At 41.7% G+C, this 21,523-nt stretch overlaps 1 protein-coding gene across 5 annotated transcripts in view; it reads right to left on the bottom strand.

Moving 5' to 3' along the window:
- Window positions 1–16,825, bottom strand: part of RNF13 (ring finger protein 13) — a 42,100-nt gene extending 25,275 nt beyond the window's left edge. The window contains exons 1-6 of one of the 5 annotated variants that reach the window (XM_086755146.1): window positions 16,726–16,811; window positions 14,518–14,563; window positions 11,949–12,038; window positions 11,326–11,453; window positions 8,732–8,812; window positions 3,613–3,738 (exon numbers count right to left, since the gene is read on the bottom strand). In XM_086755146.1, the coding sequence (XP_086611272.1) occupies window positions 3,613–3,738; window positions 8,732–8,812; window positions 11,326–11,439 (321 nt within the window). In that variant the 5' untranslated portion in view covers window positions 11,440–11,453; window positions 11,949–12,038; window positions 14,518–14,563; window positions 16,726–16,811. Of the gene's footprint in view, window positions 1–3,612; window positions 3,739–8,731; window positions 8,813–11,325; window positions 11,454–11,948; window positions 12,039–14,517; window positions 14,564–16,285; window positions 16,500–16,725 lie in introns of those variants that run through there. The other 4 variants (XM_086755147.1, XM_086755149.1, XM_086755148.1 and 1 more) reach the window with 4 other exon arrangements.
- Between the last annotated feature and the right edge of the window lie 4,698 nt (window positions 16,826–21,523).

Raw genomic sequence — 21,523 nt, forward strand, 5'->3', positions numbered from 1 at the left:
AAGCACTAGAGAACCTTGAGGAACATTTGGGTTTCATCCCGTATTCAACTCTTGTTTAAAACTACGGAATAAGCTTGGCTATAGCAAGATAGACTTGGTCTGAATTGAGCTAGTATGGGACACAGTGATAGCTTTCATTTCCACTTTGATGCACGTATTTCTTTAAGGAGACTGTAATGCAAATACATATTTACATAAGAGGCAAACATACAACCATTAAGTAGAACTGACCAAAAGATCACAACTTTAAGTACCTTTTAAATACCTTTAAAACCAGAAAACAGTTGCAGCATTCAGATACTATAGCACAGCATTACAACAGCTTTATTAACCAGCCAACAAATACCAGCTACAGCACCACCCTTACAAACAAACATACAAACAAATCTTATGGAATCCTGTCCTACACTAATTCTCCAAGAAATCACCACCACCTCTCTTTTACAGTAGACTATCATCACCAAATCTGAAAAACCCAGGGGAAAATTCTGGCACTCTTTTTCAAGACCCCTACCCTCAAAGCTAGGAGAGGGGAAAATATATGTGTGTATATATACACATACATACACACTCCCACTCCCTCTTCTCAAGAGACAAACAATAATGAGGAACATGAGTCCTAAAGCTGGAGAACTTCCACTGATCATTCAAAAAAAAAAAAAAAAGAGGTTCTCTAGGTCAAGCTTGAAATATAAAGCCTTATTGCATGCTGTACATTAGCAAAAGCAGGCAAAAAAAAAAAAGAAATGAGGCATGAGAATTTTAAATAAAATGGTCAAAACTAAGACAAAAAGGATTAGAAGCATTGAACATCTATGTATCTGAGCCTGTAACACAAAATGGCAGTAACGGAGTCATCACTGGTAACACACATCACAAATCCCCAAGAGTTGAAACTGAAGAAAGGAACACAAAAGTTCACTGAGTGATCTGAGCTTTAATGCTCCCTGGTTATCACAGATTCTTAATCTTCATATTCAGTCAAATGTGGTACAGTAATCAGTGACAGTTTCTACGTAGTATTAATTTTTTTGTTTGCTTGTTCTATTTCTTTAACAACATGTGCTGAATAAGTGTTTATTAACTGTCCATTACACACTGAAATGTGTCCTTGAGGACAGGCTTATCTCCCTACACACTTCTGCCATTTACTTATAACATAGAGCCTTTGTTTAACTATTGGATTATAAAGTCATTGTGTTTGTGCAAAGCCACACAAATATGCCTTCAAGATATTCAGCTGAGACAGTTACTCGAGTAAAGAGTGACATTAACACAACCACAGCCAGGCACCTTCTGCACAAGCCGCCATGAACCAGCACAGGGTTTATATCACCATCTAGCTGCGAAAAGCAGCAGCACTCGCCTGTTTCATTTTATTGTGAAGTTGCAACCTCACCCTGCTCCCCAGGGCCCCAAAGACAAAAGCATTAATTGTGCACCCAAAGCGAAGCATTAACCCTTTATAAAGATATATCTAAGCAGGATGGTACAGCTTCAGGAAGTGATTTCTCACTACATGGTAACTTTCCACTGTAACAAAATGTCAATGCATTATTTACTCAACAGTTACGTGCCTCAAACTGCCATCAATTCAGATTCCCTCCTCATATTCCTAACAATTCTATTCCAACAGCATTGGAAAATGCAGACACCCTGAGAAATCCTAGTTTTAGACAAACATAAACGCATGGTTGGGAGTTTGGTCAATATTAGATCACTACAAAAAATATCTATACTGCATACATACAGTGAGGTAATGTTTAATAACGTATTTGCTGGGTTTTGTGCCCAGAGAGGTAGTTTTAACAAGCAAAGTGCCATTTACTTAAATGACATATGATCCCAGATCGCTCTATTCAGTTTTTCCATATGTAGCACAATTTTACCTGCTGCTTATTTTGCCAAACAAACCTTCCACGTAGGCAGAAAATACATGATGCTTCCTACATGATGTCAACAACATATTTCAGAGTCACTGATCACCAGACCCTAAATGCAGGCCTGAGAAAGAAGTTTTGTAATTACATAGAAGTTAAAAGCACAGCACCACCCTCTCTTGATAAGTCCCTTCCCATACTGGTCACCAGCATAAACAGCAGTAAAAGTTAGCTGTTACAAGTGAGAAGCCACATTCCAAAAGCCTCTGTACTGCTCCCACTTGCTTCCAGCCTTTAACCTGCTCCTACTGCGATATATTGCTTTTCCTGTAAGAAATCACTAGATGTTAAAAAGAGATGGAAGGAAAGAGGATATGGTTTCTATGTGCGGCAAATCAAGATGTGTAAAATTAAAACAGAAGCGTTCACATTTACAAAGTTGATAACTATGCGCAAAAGCAATTGCACGTCTTCCCTCTGCTTGACTCTTGCCTTTAGCAGAGCAGTTTTCCAGAGCTGCTCAGAATCTCACAATTCTGTGACCAGCAAGAGAGATGTGATTCTTCTGATTTAGCAGCAGAGCAAAAAAGCTGAAGGCTCAGTCATAATGCTGACTTCTTCAACAAAACAAATTGTTTTCAGTCAACAAACGTGCTGTATTTCTGATTAAAAACGCATTCCACCAGAAAAAGTATGACCTGTTCTTCTAACAGCGCATTCAGCAGTAATACTGTCCCATCAATTTAAGGGCAGCAATTAGATAAGCAAAGAGAATGTGAAAAAGACAAGTAGTCATTTGCCCTTCCTTTTCCCACTAAGCCACATACGCACATGGCGACAGATTCACAGTACAAAGTACGTGACATTCCTGAGTTTGATGTGAAGGCAGATTACGTGAGCAATGAGGTTGCCTCTACAGTGGGAACCTACGGTCAGAGTAGAATTTACACGTTTAACTACAATACCACAAATCTGAACATACCACATAGCAGCTGAATCTCCTTTTAGTTCACAAAAGTCAACAATAAGGAAAAACGACTTTTCAATTTAAGACATCATGTGCTGCCCCATATATCAGGTTGATTTTCAAGAAAACCATGTATTCTAGCCAAATACAAATAATTCTGATTTTGTATTTTTAAAATAACACACAGAATACTCCACTTCATCCGCAGGTCAAAGTTTTTATAATATAAAAACTTCATAATATAACATCAAGCTGTTATACCCGTTAAAAACATTCCCATCCCGACACTTGTGCAGTTTCTGCCCAGCAGTGCACTGTCTTCCTCTCCCCATCAGCCAACTGTGACACTATTATTGTTCATGGAGCCTCAATGTGAGTCACAAGATGACTCAGCTATTAAAAATAAAAACAAATCAGGGAAGTGGTTTGCAGATTCTGGGTGCTTTTAGGTTATCTCCATTCCCTAATCTCCCCTGCGATTCCTAGTAGCAAAGAGTCTAACTGGCAAGAAAAGCTGATACTACTACTGAATGTTTTCTACTACAAAACTGCAGCATCCATCATTCTTATTTGCCACGTAAGCTGTCTCACAAACAGGTAATCTTAAACTAAATCATGTTACAACACTGCTTTATCTGCCTACAGACAATAAAATTCTCCCTTCCCTTCACATCAGTATCTATCCTGCTGTTACCTATAGACATTTTTCTGAAGCACCGGTAAATTCTTTAAGACCTTTTCCCTTTGAGAGGAAAAAAATCTTACCTTGATATCAAAGTTGCACTCAAGCCTTCGAATTAACACAATAAAAGCACTGGATGAGTTGTCTTTCAGCGGAGGTGGGGCTATAGGCTCACATGCATTCTCTGGCTTTGAATTTATTAGGAATCCCTGCAAACAGGAACAGAAACAGGAGCTTCATTTCTCTTTGTCCTAACAAAAGAGTTGGCAGACAACTATAAGGAAAAGAAACTGTACATTTTCAGACAATAGCTAAACAAATTCTTATTATCAACTCAGTCCTATATCATAGCAAGATTTCTGCTACATCCCTATTTATTTTGATTCATCAGCATCTTTATGTCTGTAAAGAATTAGAAAGTTAGAAAGATAACACAGGTGTTTTAATTACATCATCTGAAGTTTGTAACTCAGACTTTGCAATATAATTCAGCATAAAAAGGACTGCATATACTACATTAATACTGGAATTATTATTCTAAGATATTTGGAGACTAAACAAGAAATCTGAAGTACAATAGCCTAAGAAGCTCTAACATAAACTTAGTACTTGGCAATTAAAAGGGAAAACAGAAGCTAGATGTGTGAAATCAATATTGAACTAGCACACAAAATATCTGGCTAACTATGGCACGCAAACACTATAGATCATGAAGTGTGCGGCAGCTGAAAGATTCACAGAAGTAGGAAATTCTGGCAATGTCAGTCTTGAAGCAACCTTTGGACTGGTTTTAGGTGACCGGGTTAGTACTCCACCACTCAAAACATCTGGAGTAGAAACTCTCCTAACCTCATGCTTTAATATCTGCTGAAAAATTCCCCAGCTTCTCTCAGAGGAAACATGCTCACCTGAACATTGAATGCGCTGACACTAGCCCCTCCTCATGAGGTTGTGACTTCAGGGTCAACAATTCCCTTGAACTTTCTTTCCTACTACTATAAAAGCCCTGCGAACACTGCTGATACGGAAATTTATGCAAGACAAATGACACCTAGAGGAGGTTTTGTCTATCCTTCATTTGAAACACCCCTCTTCAGAGAAATTACTGTCTTTGTAAGGTGTTTGTGCAATAAGGTCATAGTGTGATAGAGGCTTTTGGACACTAATGCAATGGAGTATCATTTGACATGAGAATATTCCTACAAGATTCACAGCTGTTTAAAACAATTTAGAGCTAGAGCAAATCATCATAGAGCCAACAAGCAGTTAATTGCCAGAAAATAAGACTAAGTAGCCTGTTTTATGCAAATAATGATCATGAGAAGCTGCGCTGCTGTGGGATCAAGAAGTTATTGCTACAGTTCTAGATACATCCTTGAGAGCTCTAAACTTTCAAGTTTTGTTTGAAGTTTTCACCGACAGCTTTAGATACACAGACGGATGTCACTACCTATGCAGAAATAACTATTATACATAATAATTACAATATATATAATTCTATATAAATGAGATATAAACTGTCAGTTTAAATATTTACACTATATATGTTTATAAACTGTGTACGTATATATATATAAGCTGTCAGTTTAAACAAACTTTTTATATATAATCTTAATATTTTCTCCATAAATTTATACTATTCATAAAGTTAAACCTACAACAGAGAGAAGTAATTTTGTTTTGAGGAGTAGATTTTTGTAATGATAATAATCCTTTTGGCAGGAAAGCTGGACCAGCAATTTGTTCTTCACCAAGTTTGTGGTGACAGGCACAACATTACACAGTCTATAACAATTAAAAGCAATATCCACTGAAAATTCTACACCAATTGCTGACACGCAAATTTAGGTCCCTAAGGTTCCCTTGATTCATACAGCAAACAGTACTTAGGTTATGTCGTTTCATGCAAAGCATTTATTCTTTCTTAACAAGAGTGGTACGTCTGGAACCGACTGCATTCCTCCGAGAAGTTTTACACAAATCACACATCATCATGTTACAGGTAAGGAAAGGCAGACATAGAAACCAAAGGCTAACGATGGTGAGACTGCATTTTCCTTAATGCTAGCACACGTTCTTAGACATCTTTAACTGAGCAGCTGTTCTTCTAAGGATGCAGGCACAAATGACTGACCACTTTATAACTAGAACACACAAGCCAAAAAAAGCCACCTACATTTATGCTTTGGCACCAGTTATCACAGATTGTGTCTTCAAGTTGCACATTAATAGATCTTAATCATAAGCATTGAAAAAGTATAACATTTTCATCCTATTTCGACAAGTATCATAGCATTTAAAATAAATTAAAATCTTAATGCAAATAAATAAAAAAGTTTTACTATTATATTCAGGACTAAAACTCACTATTATTTCTCATTATTTCTACACAGGTGACGATGTCTACCTTACTTAAGACACAGAGCTGTATAACAGTTAAAAAGGTTAGAATTAAAGCTCCTTATATCTATTTTTGACGTATTAAATTGGCTCACTACTTGGCAAATCACTTAATCGTCCTCTGTTTCTCAATATAGTCAGTAAACAACTACACAGATCTATCATCACTTGTCCCCATGATAAAACCCACTGGGCAGGAAAAGGAAGTCTTCTTGAGGTTTTATTTTCAGAGGAATTCTTAACAATTACACGAATTCTTACAGCAATTTATTCCCCTTTGGGATTAAAAGGACACCAAGCAATCAAAGAGCGATCCAGCCTTCTACCTTGACATCGGCTTCATTTTTTGCATATTGTTTACTCACAAACATTGCAACATCAACGATGCTGCAGAGCCAGATTTTGGGGCCGTACAGGATACTGACAGAATAAATAGGAAAGCAGCTCTCTGCCTTCATGCGCTATTCATGGTCTCCATAGGTGCATATAGGATAGCAATTCCCCTTCACTGGAACTCAGAAGGAGGTCTGCTTAAATGCGTTTGCAACTCAGAATTCTTATACAAAATAAAAACATATATATCTCAGTCATAAACACTTACCCATACACTGTTCTAAGTGACAGTCACACAAACCAGTTACTGTCACAAGACTGACTCCATGTAGCCACTTCCACAACAACAACAAAAGTAATGAAACCAGAACTTCACTGTTTTTAGCTGTTTCGACAGCTAAACTAACTTGCCTGTCTTGTAGATGAGCGTTTCAAGCACAAGAGAGAATGTAAAAGAAATTTTATCTGAAATGAACAAACTTACTGACACTGACTGCAAGAATGTGATCCTAGAGAAAGTAAATGGTTCATGTCACTGCACTGGCATCTTACGCCAGACAAAGAGCAAAATGCTAAATGTCCATTGTTCTTCAATGCAACACAGCACACCAGTGGCTGACATCAGCAGAATTTCAGCAGCAAACCTGCTTCAGAGAGCTTGAGGACCATAACTGAAATGGATATTCATCTAGCTTTTAAATACTTTTCAAAGCAGGAGGACTACGACACCAGTTTACAGCTTAACATCATCATATGTAATTTATTTCCTACCTCCTTTGTCTTATTTAATGCAGATAAAAGTGAATTTGTCTTTACACCAGTTACTGACTATTGCTACCAGAATGTGTGGACGGCTACTACCCCAGCGGAAGTCTGAAAAAGTAGAGTATGCCTTCTCATTGTTGCCTATGGAAGCTACACTTACCTACTCTTCTTCAGTCCTTTCCCATTTCACCTTGAACATAATTTCCCTTCCATTGATTTCATTCAGTCCACCTACACATCTTAGTACATTCCGAGTGTATTTACCACATCAGACACACGGAAAACAAATTATCCTGCTGTACAAAACATGCTTGATGCTGTATTTCAGAAGACATCAGGTCTTCAGAATTTCTAATCAAGTGCAAAAAAAATGATAAAGTCCTACACGAATTCCCATGGTTACAGCCATCTTTAGACTTTTTTTGCACATCAATTACTTTGCATAATATGTCAATACGATTTTTCCCTTTCTAGTTCCATCAACATTTACGAATCTTTACTTTTCTTCTCTAATACTAGTTGTATTTTGTAATATTTACAGGTGTATTAGCTCTTATATATCGAGGAAAACAAGGTTAACAACATATGAAAAAATTAACAAGTCACATGTACTTTTTTCTGCTAATTCAATACATTATCACTTACTAGTGCCTTCTGTTAGTAATCCTATGACCAGTTTTCAAGTCATGCCACAGCATTCCTATCCCAACAGGATTTTATTTGGAGTATAAAATACTGTAACAGATAACTAACAAAAATGTGTATATGTGCTATCTGCATTTTCCCCACTTAATGACACAGATTAAAATCAAATAGTGTTTAGTACAACACACGCCTGAGAGAAGCATTAGGAAACCAGGAACTTCTCATCTGCTACGGGGTGCGGACTGCAACTGAAAGGAAATTGTGTAAGGAGAGTATGTAGATCAATCACGTGCTACACAGCACCACTAGCTTTGTGGCACAGCACCTGGAGGTAAGGCAGAACTGCTGCCCCAAAGCTTCTCCATTCAGCCACTTAAGAAATGCAAGGAGGGAAGCAAACGGACAACACTTCTTGTACCTTCCCAAGAAAGTGAGCTACAGTTCCTTTACACAGCGCTCAATGTAGGACACGTGCAAGGAAGATAATCCCTCTTGCCTTTCCATACCTTACAGTATGAAAGGGCTTGCCACTATACGACCCTACAGAGACAGTAAATACTCTAAATATTAAAAAAAATTATATATATATAAAATATATTATATATATTATATACCTAATATATATAAAATCAAGGCAAAATTCCATCTGGCATCCACTGATACCAGGGCAAAGTAACTGACATCATATATTGGTATTGCCACTAGCTTCAGAGAACACAACGGTCTACCAAACTCATGTTCTTAGATTCCCAACCTTCAGCTATTTGTAATTTATTTATTAAAAATGTTTGGCAAATTCTCTCTTACATCCCAAAGGCTAGATTTCCAAAATTCTCGTCTTAGGAGAGGAATCTCCTATTCACAGGCAACAGTTCACACCACATCTTTGCAAATTTGTTTCGCTTGAACAAGATTAATCAGTTCTGCATTTATTTTTCCTCAGTATTATATTAATTTAACTTTTATCTTTTTTAGCTTACAGAAGAAGTGTTCAGTACAGTCCTCTACGTATATATATTTTCAGGACATATGTATATTTTATTTCCTTTTTTTTTTTACCTTCAGGCCTTCCGTCGGCAGTCTGTAGCCAAATCTAGCAGGTAGGTCATCAAAGGTCTGGGTTCCATTTTCAAGGTTATACTAAGAGAAATAAATTTTAAAGAAAAGTCAGGTTTGTAACAAGAGAAATAGGTAGCAAGTGTAAACAGAAATAAAACAACATTGTGTATTTTTTTAGATTAAAATATTTATCAGACATGTGATTTCACAGACATAGTCACAACAGATACTAAAATTGCTTCTTCCACTTGTCTTCCAGTTACATGGCGACATCATTCTTCTCTTACCAGTTGTCAAAACAAGAGAGTAAGGAATAGATCTTCTGTTAAATTACTTGTATGATAAATCTTTCTACCGTCTACAATTCAAATATCATCATATTTGCAGAAGAGAAACCACAAACAACCCCCCAAAAAAAGTAAAAATCTGAAGAGCTGGGATTTTTGGGTGTGGAGGGTTTTTTTGAGTGGTGGTGTTCTTGCTGGTGTTTTTACTTGTTTGGTCTCCAAGACAGACCCGCAGCTGGCCAAGGCCGAGCCCATCAGTGACGGCGGTCGCGCCTCAGGGATAATGTACTTTAGAAGGGGAAAAAAGCAGCAGCAGCAGGAGAGGGGAGGCGCAGGCAGCTGTCTGCATTGGGCATAGGGCAGCAGGGGAAGAGAGGAGTGAGAATACGTGAGAGGAAGGAAGTAGCCCTGCAGACGCCAAGGTCAGTGCAGAAGGAGGGGGAGGAGTAATGCCGCTCCCGTGATGCAGCCCATGGCGAGGCCGGCTGTGCCCCTGCAGCCCGTGGAGGCCCACGGAGGAGCAGAGATCCCCCTGCAGCCCGTGGAGGCCCACGGAGGAGCAGGGACCCCCCCTGCAGCCCGGGGAGGCCCACGGAGGAGCAGGGACCCCCCTGCAGCCCGGGGAGGCCCACGGAGGAGCAGGGACCCCCCTGCAGCCCGGGGAGGCCCACGGAGGAGCAGGGACCCCCCTGCAGCCCGGGGAGGCCCACGGAGCTTTTCATTAGCTTTTCTCTCCCTCTGGGGAGGAGGAAGGGTGAGCGAGTGTCAGTGTGGTGCTTAGCTGCCAGCTGGAGCTAAACCACAACAACTGGCAATCATTAAACTACTAAATCTCTCAAGATTATAAACTATCTGTACGCCTTCAATTCCATGTAACACAGTGCGCAACCATTCCCTCTTCTTCTGAGTATCTCGTAACATCCACTTGCTCCCCTTCACAGCAAAGTTTCAATAAGTGTCTAGCTCATCTCTTCATCTCCTACTTCAAAGATATTCTCAGAATAGATCTATAAGTTTCAAATATCCAAGAATAAAAGACACATCATTTTTAGATGGAATTATTTTAGAATACAACACAGAGAAGCTTAAACAGAAGAAATTAAACTAAACTTTCAAAATGCTCCCCCCTCCCTCCCCTTTTTTTTTTTTAGGTTGGTAGAGGGTTTTGTTGGTTTTTTTTGTTGTTTTTTTGTGTTTGTTTGTTTGTTTTTGGTTTGGTTTTTTTTTTAATCTTTTCTAAAGGAGGGAGTAGCAAGAATTAAAATTAGGTTTTTTATGCAAAGAGGAAGTATGGGCTTAGTGAAAGAGAAAGGGGGGACGAAATCCATTTACAGTAGAAAAAGTTTAAAATTTCACAATAGAATGGTTATATCAGTTCCACAATAAAGCAATCACTTATCTGCATTGTTTCTTAAAATTTTTATTGACAAAAAATAATAATAGAATAGTAACAACCCAAAAATCTAAATAACATAATTCAGTATTCATCAACCTCACATTACCACAAACTAAACACTTAGCTTTAAGGATTTTTCACTCTGTTCTCCTAAATTTATCAGTATGATACAAACAGCTCTTCTGGATATCACCGTAACTAGCATAGAATTTAGGGACTACAGTAATCAGGTTTATTTCAGTGGCTTAAGCTCTAACCTACAAAGACACATACAGCTTTCTCTATAAAACTACACAAATATATACAATTGGTAATACATAGACCAAGAACAACTTTTACTACGACTCTATGTTTATTATACTGTTTATTAGCCTGATCATTTAAAATTCTACACACTTTAAAAATACTATTCTTAATGATAGCACAGACTATCAGCTACTTTAAAAAATACACCAAGGGTAACATATACAAAAACTTTACTCAAGAGCCTCCAGTGCACACACAAATTATACTAGCTGTAGAAGATTATTTTACTTTACTTGTTTATATACAGTTACTCTACAAAATGGCACCCATCACCAAAACTTAAATTGTTGTCTAAACTAAATAATCATGAAATTATTTTAACAGGGTTATAACACGCTATAGGATATCTGGTCAGACTGGAACTTTTTAAATGACTAAGGGAATTAAGTGCTTTTACCGTCATGGTATCTGAGCTCACATCATCTGTAAGCTCATTTGAAAATGTACAATTTACTTTTTTACTGAACTAAGCTGTTAAGGCAATTCCATTCCAAGCAACATGCTATAACATTTACTCTACTAACTGATTCATCAAAAGAATAGTTTAAAAGAAGATTCAATTTTAGAGAGATTTTGACTATGTAGAAAAATATTCTTATACTTACTGCTAAAATATCTGCCTCCACGGGTAAAAGATTCAGGAAAGCAAATAACTGAACAGTCAAAATAGTGTATATCTGAGTCGCAGACAACATCAACATTCCTATTGACAACAGCATATTTTATTTAATACCTGCAACAAAAAACAAACAAACAAAACAAAACAAAAAAAACCCACAGAAAGTTAAGGCATATAGCAAATATCTTCCTCTATCACTTCACTGGGCTCTACTGATCAGCTAAAATTTATCTTCCAAAGTACATAAAATGTTATTCTATGTTTATTTTTGAGAAACACATAATCTTGAATTTATACCGTTATTTTAGAGATAAAAATCCCATTTGCTAAGAGAATGTAACCTCCTTGGGAATGCATGCATAAAACATTAAAATTACAACAGCAGCACTCCAAGAAGCTTTAGGCAACACAGAGCAATGCAAGTGGCATACAGGAACGAACATTTACATGATATTAATCATCCCCAGATGTTCTTAATTTTCATCTTCCCTTCTTCAAGTATAAACCCAAATCAGCAAAATTCCTTGTGTACATGGAGTACTTTATTCTAAATGTAAACTTGCAAAACCAGTGTGACACCAACAGGTAACAAATACAAACTAGTCCTACCAACTTCAGTGAAATTCACAAGTGCCTAAATGCGACTCATGGTCTGGACAGCAGATTTAGTATCCTGTAAAGCATGTGCATTTCTGAGACCTTTAAAAAAGAAAATAAAGTATTCTGAAAAGTATTCTTGTATGCATTTCACAAGCTCATGACAATAAAAGAAAGTTAATTCTGCTTTGTTAATAAATTTTCATCAAAACCAGCAGCAAAGAGCAACAGCTTGTTTCTGGAAATAAAGGGGCATGTTTTCTAACAGAAATTAGAATCAGAAAACTGCTGATTTATCTTTATCAAAGAAAAAAAACAGGCAAGGAGAAGGGTTAAGAGGAAGTAAAACAAGTATTTTGCTATTTTTCCTCTGCCACATGAAGGGATTTTTTTTTTTTTTAAGAAAAACTATTAAAAGCACAAATTAAGAGCCTGAACGCCTGCCTTGTATGAACAATGATACCTGCATCCTTACTGAAGTCATTGAGAGTATCAATGACAACAACCGAAACACAAACACACATCCTCCCCCCAACTCCAAACAAAATAAAAAAAAAAACATTTGTATGAACAGAACTTTGAACTCCCTCTCAGATGTAACACATGCATTATCTGCAATGGTAACAGATTTCATTCTGTAATCTGTCGTATGAAAAATTGGCCAATTTTACAATCACACATATCTTGAAACAACAAAATGTGGCCCATCAAATACAACACAAATGTTAAAGATACAATTTTAAAATTTTGAACATTTTAATTATTTCCAGCAAAGACAAAAGCTAATACTTAAAATAATAATCCCTAGTATTCTTCAGCTTCAAACTCTCAGTATTCTTTGAAATGAATTACAGATTACTTTACACTTGCCTCTTCCAAACAATGATTTTTCTGGCCAATGAGAACCCCAATCTAGACAACGAACGTGATCCAGTTTGAAACATCATCTCCATGACTGTTCCTTAGGACCACAGAATGTATTGAGTGTCTCTGAAAGACTAACTCCCTCTGTAGGGCCCTCAAATTTATGCTCTCACAATCCACAAACATACGAACAACATGGCACAGATGTGCAGCATCTGCTAAATATCATGTTTAATGTAACAAGAAATGATGTATTTGCAAAGCTTTACTCTAAAACACTCAACATCATGTGCCTGTGCGCATTCAATCCAACACAGGTCTTTCAGCTTCCAATACAAACCAGAGGCAATTACATAATACGCACACATAAGAAGGTAAAAAGTCTACTAGCTAAATCGCAAAACCAGGCATCCAAAAACTTGGGCTGGGAAGGGAGAGGAAGAAGTCCCAAGAGAACAGTAGTAGTCACTATTAATTAGAAGCAGCCAGGAGGAACCTGCCCCTGAGCTCTCACTTCTAAATGCCTTTCACTGCAAAAACACAACATAATACCAAAGATCAGACCTCTGTTCCCCACTAACAAGTTACATCCGACAACTTCATTTGCACCGTTGCTACGGTCATAATCCAGTCTTAAAACAGGCAATGGTTAGCTGTCTACAGATTCCTCTCAGGCTTAGCTGTAACATGACTACGTGCAGGGAATCTCCTAAGAACACAGAAGTACAACATACCTTATTCGCCTTATAAAACTCACATCTAAATGTGATCAAGCTAAAAAAATGCAACATTCAAAATTCCAACAGATTCAACAAAAACCATGTGATCCAGTACACCTCCTACTTCAGAGTACGAAACAAGCAACAATTAAGCACTACGTTCAGCACAAAATCTAACCACTTTTGTTGCTGAATTTAAAAGAATTGCTTGGCCCGCAGATGGACGACCAAGTCTCTCTAGCAGTTTTTCTACTGTCACAGTAAGAAATTACTTGAAATGACATAAAACTAAGATAGTGGTAACACAAAACAACAGCAAATACACTGGGTGCAGTATTGCTATAATAATAGGGACAAGTTTTAAAAGCAGGTAGTACACGCTGAATATTATCGTTACCAGAACATGTGGATCTCCTCTAACTTCTTTTATTGGAGGAATTAAAAGTATTTCACAAACAATTAAACTCAATTATGTCCTCCAAATTCTTTGTATGATTGTAGAAAACCTCCAAGTTGAGGCTTGTTATTTAAAGCTTTTGATTAAAGTTCCATGTGGATTTGTTTTCATTTGACAGTAGATACTTCATTCCAGAAACTGTAACTTTGTTGACTCAACCAGGAAATCACAGACAAGACTACTACATTCTCTTTCAGAATCAAGAAACTCCTAAGAATTCCTGTCTTCCTATCCTATTCATTGTGAGTTTTTTAAGCAGAAAGCATTACCCCACAATCTGAGATCCTCAGCATTCATAAAAGCAAATGTTGGAGAGTTAGATTTGATTTAAACTGACATTAACACGAAGATAATTAAAATTCAGTATTACTAATGGGAGGAAACAGATGATGTTTTCAAAACCAGTTCTCATTATTCCAACTTAGTAATTCAGACATATGATGCTTTGTGAAACTTTCAAATGTTTAGCAGAAGTTACAGTCACAGGAACTTGTAATGAATTATGAAATTCATGAGCTTTTATTTCTAAATTAAGATTTACCAGTTTCTCTCATCAGCCTGCCCTAACAAAGAGGATGTCGGTGAAACTGAAAAGATAAAGAGCAATAATTAAAAAAAACACAATCATTTTTACTGTCACAGGAGCAGCAATACACTTGAATCTATTCCAATATTGTAACCAATAGAGGAAACTCACCACATACCTTACAACACAGATAAAGCATTAAAATAGTACTGAGCAAGGTTAGGAAATAGCAGAATTAAAGTTGCCCTTGCAAACAACACGCATGTACAGTGCAGTCTTCTCTGTCAAACAGTTACACACATACAGACTCTTCTGGGCCCAAGAGTTATCGCCTCAAATGCAAGGGGGATTTGGGGCGGGGAAGAAAAAAAAAAAAGAAAAAAAAAAAAAGCCTTATAATTCCTGAAATTCCATAGCTGTTTGTAGACTATACTCTTAATTGAACGAGGGAGCTTATAGCACACAGAAATACAGGTTTACGTAATTAAAGATGATGCTATAAACCACACCAAAATTAAACTTGACTCTGCACTAATCTTTAGCACTTTACACCTGATTTTCTAGCGTCTAGAGACACAGTTCTCCTTAAGTAACTCTGGGCATTTGAGAATAGGTTTTTTCTTCCCAGTCTGCCTCCTAAAACTCACAAAACAAGCTAAGCCTGGGGAGCTACATCCCTCTGTCACAGGACTGAACAGGATCACCAGGTCAGACCGAAGGAGGGGAAAATGTGGGGTGTGCTGTATCACAGCATACCTACGAGCAGTAAGGCAGCCATGAAGTAAACATGCTAACTTGGAATACATCAGACAAGGTACTGCTCGTGAAGACAGGACAGCAGTACTATCGTTGTACGTACAATAGAAAATACATTTCTGATTACACTTTTGAAGGAAGAGGAGAGCAAAACATCCCTTTGCATTTGAAGAAAAGGATGGCTAAATAAGCTCAATACATGACAGATCCATCTACCTGCTGCCCCAAACGTTAAGAACGCCTTGCCTACCTCTTAACGCAGCAATGCTACTGTTTGCATTAATAACGAGGGGTTATGAAACACACAGTGTTTCTACACCAATACAGTGACACCCAGACCAGAATAGGCAACCTGACTGGAAAATGTTCTTCTAGATACAATTCGTGAATCCTGTAAAAATATACCAGTTTCATACCTGCCAACGTGAACAAGCCTTGCTAGCACGTTAGGACAGTTGTCACAAAGAAATCACTTGGCTTGGAACAGAGATAAGAATATTCAGAGCTTTTAGCAACTACCCACAAAGTACATATAAAGCATCAAATTCCTGAGAAGTTTATATCTCAAATAACTCAAAACTTATTTCACAGCAGAAGATAATGGAAAGCAATTCCTAGCTCACATAGTTATGCTCATGCTTCAGCTCTTTCAAGAAAACATATCTTTCCCCTTGTATCAGTGAAAAAATCTAATTTGCACATCTGTATTAAACTTAAGCTCTATTTTAGAGTTAAATTTTGTCCTGCCACAAACTCAGTGACAACATTCTAAACATTTTGGGCTGCAGCTACCAAAATTCTGCAAGCAGAGCATGAACAAAAGTTACGCAGGTAATATCAATAATTTTCACACATAGCCCCAAAAGCCCCAGTGCCTGTCTTTTTGCAGTTTGATGTCACCATGCCACTACCGACCCGATCTCCATCTAAGATCTCCTATCCAAAGGACTGAAAACTAACGCACACAAAAAAGGGCAGTGTTCAGACCTGGTAAGACACAGGAGCTATTTTCCTTACAGTTTTTCACCTTTTTACTAGCCATCTGGTTGCCAGCCGGCCAGGCTCCACCCCACTCGTCACCCTCCCGGCAGAGCCGGTCTCAGCGCAGCCAGCCCCGGCGCGGGCACACAGCAGGCACAGCCGGGCGGAGCCAGAGCGGGGGTTCGGCCGCCACCCGTCCAGACGCGATGCCCGGAAAGTGCTCCAGCGTCCCAGCCTCCCTCCCTCCCGCCCAGGCGGATCTCCGCGCAGCCAGGCGCACCGCGGGGGGGGGCGGCCCTGGCTCCGCCCGAGCCGCACGGACGGGCGGCCCCGCCTCGCCGCTCACAGGGCGGAGGCGAATAAGCGCTGCGCAACGGAGCGACGGGCCCAGTAATTCCTTAACCGCCGCGCAGCCAGGGCGCCCGGCAGCGGGGAAGGGGCCCGGGGGGACTCGGCGACCGCGCCCCACGCCCCGGCGGCGCTCACCTGCGGGCCTGGCACAGGGCCCGGCGCAGGGAGCCGAGGGCCGCGCCTAGGCCGACTCCATCGCGCGCTCCGTCCGCTCGGCGGCCGCGGCGGAAGTCCCCGCCCCTCCGCCGCGCAGCAGCGGCCGCCGCCGCGAGGCAGGCTATTGCTCGCCCGGGCTGCCACTCAGCCGGCGCGTGACGCGGGGCGGGCCTAGCAGCGAGTGGCGGCGCGAGGCCCTTGCACTTGGCCCCGCCCATGGGGGGGCGGCGCTGCGGGCGGGGCAGCGGTGCCCCCGCGGCGCCTCGTCAGCGGCCGGGCTCGCGCGGGGCGCAGCAGTCACCGCGTTCGCGGGCTCGCGGGTGCCTGGAGGGCGGCGGAAATGGCGGAGGTTCGCCGTCGCCTCCGAGCTCACGGTCAGCCTGAGGGACGGCGCCGGGAAGCCGGTAGCACACGCCTGTCCTGCCGCAGGCCCCTCCCGCCGTCGGGCCGCCCCTTCCCTGACCCGGCTCGGGACCCGCCGACTCGGGTGGAAGCGGGAGCGCGGCCTACGCGCGCGCCCGCTGCTGCGGCGGGTCTGGCAGCCGCCCGCCGCGTGCCAGCGCCGGGAGCCCACGCAGCCGCCGAGCGGGCTTCGAGAGAGGACGTGGAGCTGTAGCAGAGTGGGGGAGAGAAGGGGGCTTTTTTCCCTCTGCCAGCTTTAGCCAACTCGGTACTTAAAAAAAAAAAAGCCAGAAAAACACACTTGAGAAACATAAGCTAAGCACAAGGGAGGAGGGGGGAGGATGGGAGGAGAGGGGAGGATGGGAGGAGAGGGGAGGATACAAGGAAGGCAGCAAGGTGGGGGCCGGTCTCTTCTCCCAAGTCACGAGTGATAGGACAAGAGCAAACGGCATCAAGTTGCACCAGGGGAAGTTTAGATTGGATATTTAGAAAAATTTCTTCCCAAAAGGGTTGTCAAGCAGTGGAACAGGCTGCCCAGGAAAGGGGTGCAGTTGCCATCCCTGGAGATATTTCAAAGATGTGTGGATATGGTGCTTAGGTTAACGGTTGGACTCCATGATCTTAAGGGTCTTTCCCAACCCTAAATGAGTCTATGATTCTATGATAATCGACGTACTTGCTATATTGTGCCAGTTGCCACTTCTGTATCCTGCAGTGGCTGACAATATCTCATACTTCAGAAAATAGCGAGTAAAGGTCTTTTTCCTTCAGTGTGTGGTATGCTTTGCCTTAACAAAACAATATTTATGGAAAAAAACCCATGCGGCTTTTCTCCAAAGTTCACTTCTTGACAGATTTGTGTCTTCCTTTAGTTACTCTTTTCCTTCATGTTTACAATAACATGTTAACTGGGCAAGATAGAGAATGTTCTATCCACGTAGAAAGGATCCGTAGACTAGAATTACGAGTGCCTGGCCGGCCGCTTGGAAACAGTACGAGTTTTTATCCTTTGACCAGATGCACAACAAGTAAAGGAACCTTTGCTGAACTGGCTGTTAAATTTCAAAGCTAAAGAGATGGAGAGTAAATAGCAAGTGAACAGACACTTCTGAGGTCAACACTGTTTCACTGGGAAGCAGGGATGTAAAAATCACACAGATGTTTTAAAGGCTTTTTTTTCCCCTAGAATATGGAATGTGTCGTAGTTCAGCCCCGATCGGACCAGACTACGCAGTCTCTCTCTCACTCCCCCCGCACCCCAAGAGAACAGGGAGAGAAAATATAAGGAAAAACGACTCGAGGTTTGAGATAAGGACAGGGAGAAATCCTTAAAGTTACCGTCATGGGCAAAACAGACTCGACTTGGGGAAAACTATTCATTTATTACTACAAACAGCAGGATAATGAGACAGAGAACAAGATGACCTCCATCCACCCCTCCCTCTTCCCAAGCTTAACATTATCTCTCCTACCTTCCCTCCCCGAGCGGCACAGGGGGAAAGAGGGAATGGGGGTTGCAGTCAGTTCATCATATGTTGTTTTACGCCGCTGCTTCATGGTCGGGGGAAGAACTCCTCACATTCCTCCCCTGCTCCAGCGTGGGGTCCCTCCCACGGGCCACAGTCCTTTGTGGAACTGCTCGGCGTGGGTCATCTCTTCCACGGGTGCAGTCTCTCCAGAACAGCTGTTCCAGCGGGCCCTCCACGGGCCACAGCTGCCTTCAGGCATCCACCTCCCCCGGTACGGGGTCCTTCACGGGCTCCAAGTGGATCTCTGCCCCTCCGTGGACCTCCATGGGCTGCAGGGGGACAACCCGCTCCACCATGGTCGTCACCACAGGCTGCAGGGGAATCTTGGCCAGGAGCCGCATTACTCCTCCCCCTCCTTCTGAACTGACCTTGGTGTCTGCAGCCGTTCCTCACAACAGGCTGGCAGACGCCTCTCAGGATCCTTTTTACATCTTATTCACTTCTCATCTCCTCTCCACTTCTTGCAGCCGGGCTGGACCGAGTCGGGCCCAGTCGGCTGCCTGGCGAGAGGCCAGAGGGTGAGGCCTGCAAGGCCCATGAGGCCTGCGCCTCCCCCTCTGCGCCTCTGCCCCCGCTCAGCTTCTTCACATCTTCTCTTCTCTCTCTCTTTTTTTTTTTTCTGTTTTCCCATTCTTAAATACGTTATCGCAGAGGCGTCATCACGAGACATTCTGCTACCAATCGGCTCGGCCTTGGCCAGCAGTGGGTCCGCCCTAGGCCTGGCCAAGTCCCCTGAACAAAGGGGAGCGACTTCTAGCAGTTTCCTACAGAAGCTGCCACCTTAGGCCCCCCCTACTAAACAAAACCACAACAAATGCAAAAGTAATTAATTTATTAATTTCTCACTGCTGTAATACTTGATGAGATGTAAATTAGATATACTTTTACCTGACATACTGGTTTCGCAGCTTCTATCAACCATTTGGATCTGTGCAGCTCTTCGTAATCTTCCGTGATAGCAGTACCAATGTATTGGGAGATCTAGTGACTGAGGAGAAAGGACGGGAACTCATTAAAACATTCTGGGATTTTAAAACCCCATATTACAGTTTCTAGCTTATGACGCCAATCTTCCCTATCAGGAGAGGATGAATGGAAAAGTTCATCTCAATAATGGGAGATAATGTCTGGCTTTTTTTCCCCAGTATCATTGTGAGGTTACGGGCACCTTTGCTGGAAGGTGTGGATCCCTCCAACAGCTACATCCGTTATTATTTCAAGGCCCGCTGGGGAGCTACGTCCCTCACACAAGTCAGTGGAGATAGCCTTTGCATAGACTTCTTTTCCCCCTGGAATGTTAAAGTATTCCGCAACTTTGTCAATTTTCTGAACGCATGCTTGGGCTATTTTAAAATGCTGTATCTCACACAGGGTGTTTACGTGCTCAAACAGTATGTCTCTCTTCTGCCTGGCATACCATAGGATCCCTGAGTGGACTGGACGACTGCTAAGAACAGGGCTGCACAAAGACGGATCCCACCAGCTTGGCGGCAATGCAGAACATCACCGTTTTGAAGCTGGATCACACTTGCCTACTTTTGAGCAAATTCTTCTACAAATTTGCACATTCCAGCTAGGTAGATAATATCTTCATATTACCTCTTGGTTCATTTTGTTTCCAGTCTTTGACTTTGCTTAATTATTTTTCCTTGCCATGTCTACCATGTATTTCTCCGGACTGTCCTACTGATGCTTTTATGGCACAAAGGAAACAAGCTGCCATTCTGAGCCAATTATCAAGGTTCCTGGGGCAGTTCACTTACAGTATGTACAGCTATTCATGGGGTTTTTTCCTCCTTTTTGCATGCATGTTACCTCCTCCATCTTATTTCTCTTTTACCTTCTCTCATAAGTTTTTAACTTGTTTTTTCAAGCATAAGATTTGTATTCCTTTCTCTCAATTCTAAACTTATTTTCTAATCACCTTTAGTTTATGATTTCACAGTGTTACTGTACTGTACTGGTCTAGCTATAGTAGCATGGAGTGTCATGTTGGTAAATTTATTCTGCAGTATCCATAAGTTTTGCCGTGCTTTGGTATTCCCATCTTTAACTAGGGATCATATTATTTCTTACTTCAGAGTTACAGTATTTTAAAAGCCTTTCTGCTCCTCAGGTTAAAAGTGTTATGAAGGCAGAGTATGATCTTTTGGGGGCCAATGCTGGATAAGACAGGAACTAAAGGCAGGACACTGAAAATTGCTAAGGTGAATCCGATCATCAGCTGAGCAGACAGAGGTCCTGAGCAGGAGTTAATGCTGGCAAAGAACAGAAGGAATTCAGATGAATGACTGAAACCTGGAAGATCTGGGTGAGGAATCTGCAACTGAGAAGGGCAGTTAGTTTCTGAACTGATTTTTTGGATTTGATTCAGCTTCTGGTTATACCAACCAGAAACTGGCTTAAATCAAAATAAAGACTCTAACTCTTGTTTAGCAGTAGCAGTGAACAGCCTGTCCTGAGTGCAGTAGAGGGTAGGTTCAGATGGGGTACAAGGAAGAAATCCTGCCCTGGGCTGGTGGAGGGTGTCCCTGCGCGCGGCTGGCGGAGGGTGTCCCCGCACAGGCTGGGGGTGGAGCGGGGTGAGCTCTGAGGTCCCTTCACCCCAACCCTCCTGAGATTCTGGGAGTAATACCGCCCCCCGCTCGGGCAGATGAACCGGGCGGGCAGCAGCAGCACCCGTTTACCTCCCGCCCACGCGTTCTCCCCCGCAGCTTCCGGGCTCCGTGCCCCCCGGGCGTTCGCCAGGCCCGCGCACAGACTGCGGCTGCGCCCGCCCGCCCCCAGTGCCCTGCGGCGCGGGGCGGGGGCAGTGCCTCCTTCGCGCGTGGCCCCGCGCAGGCGCG

This window comes from Chlamydotis macqueenii, chromosome 9 (genome assembly GCF_036417535.1).
Source record: "Chlamydotis macqueenii isolate bChlMac1 chromosome 9, bChlMac1.mat, whole genome shotgun sequence".
Classification (NCBI taxonomy): domain Eukaryota; kingdom Metazoa; phylum Chordata; class Aves; order Otidiformes; family Otididae; genus Chlamydotis; species Chlamydotis macqueenii.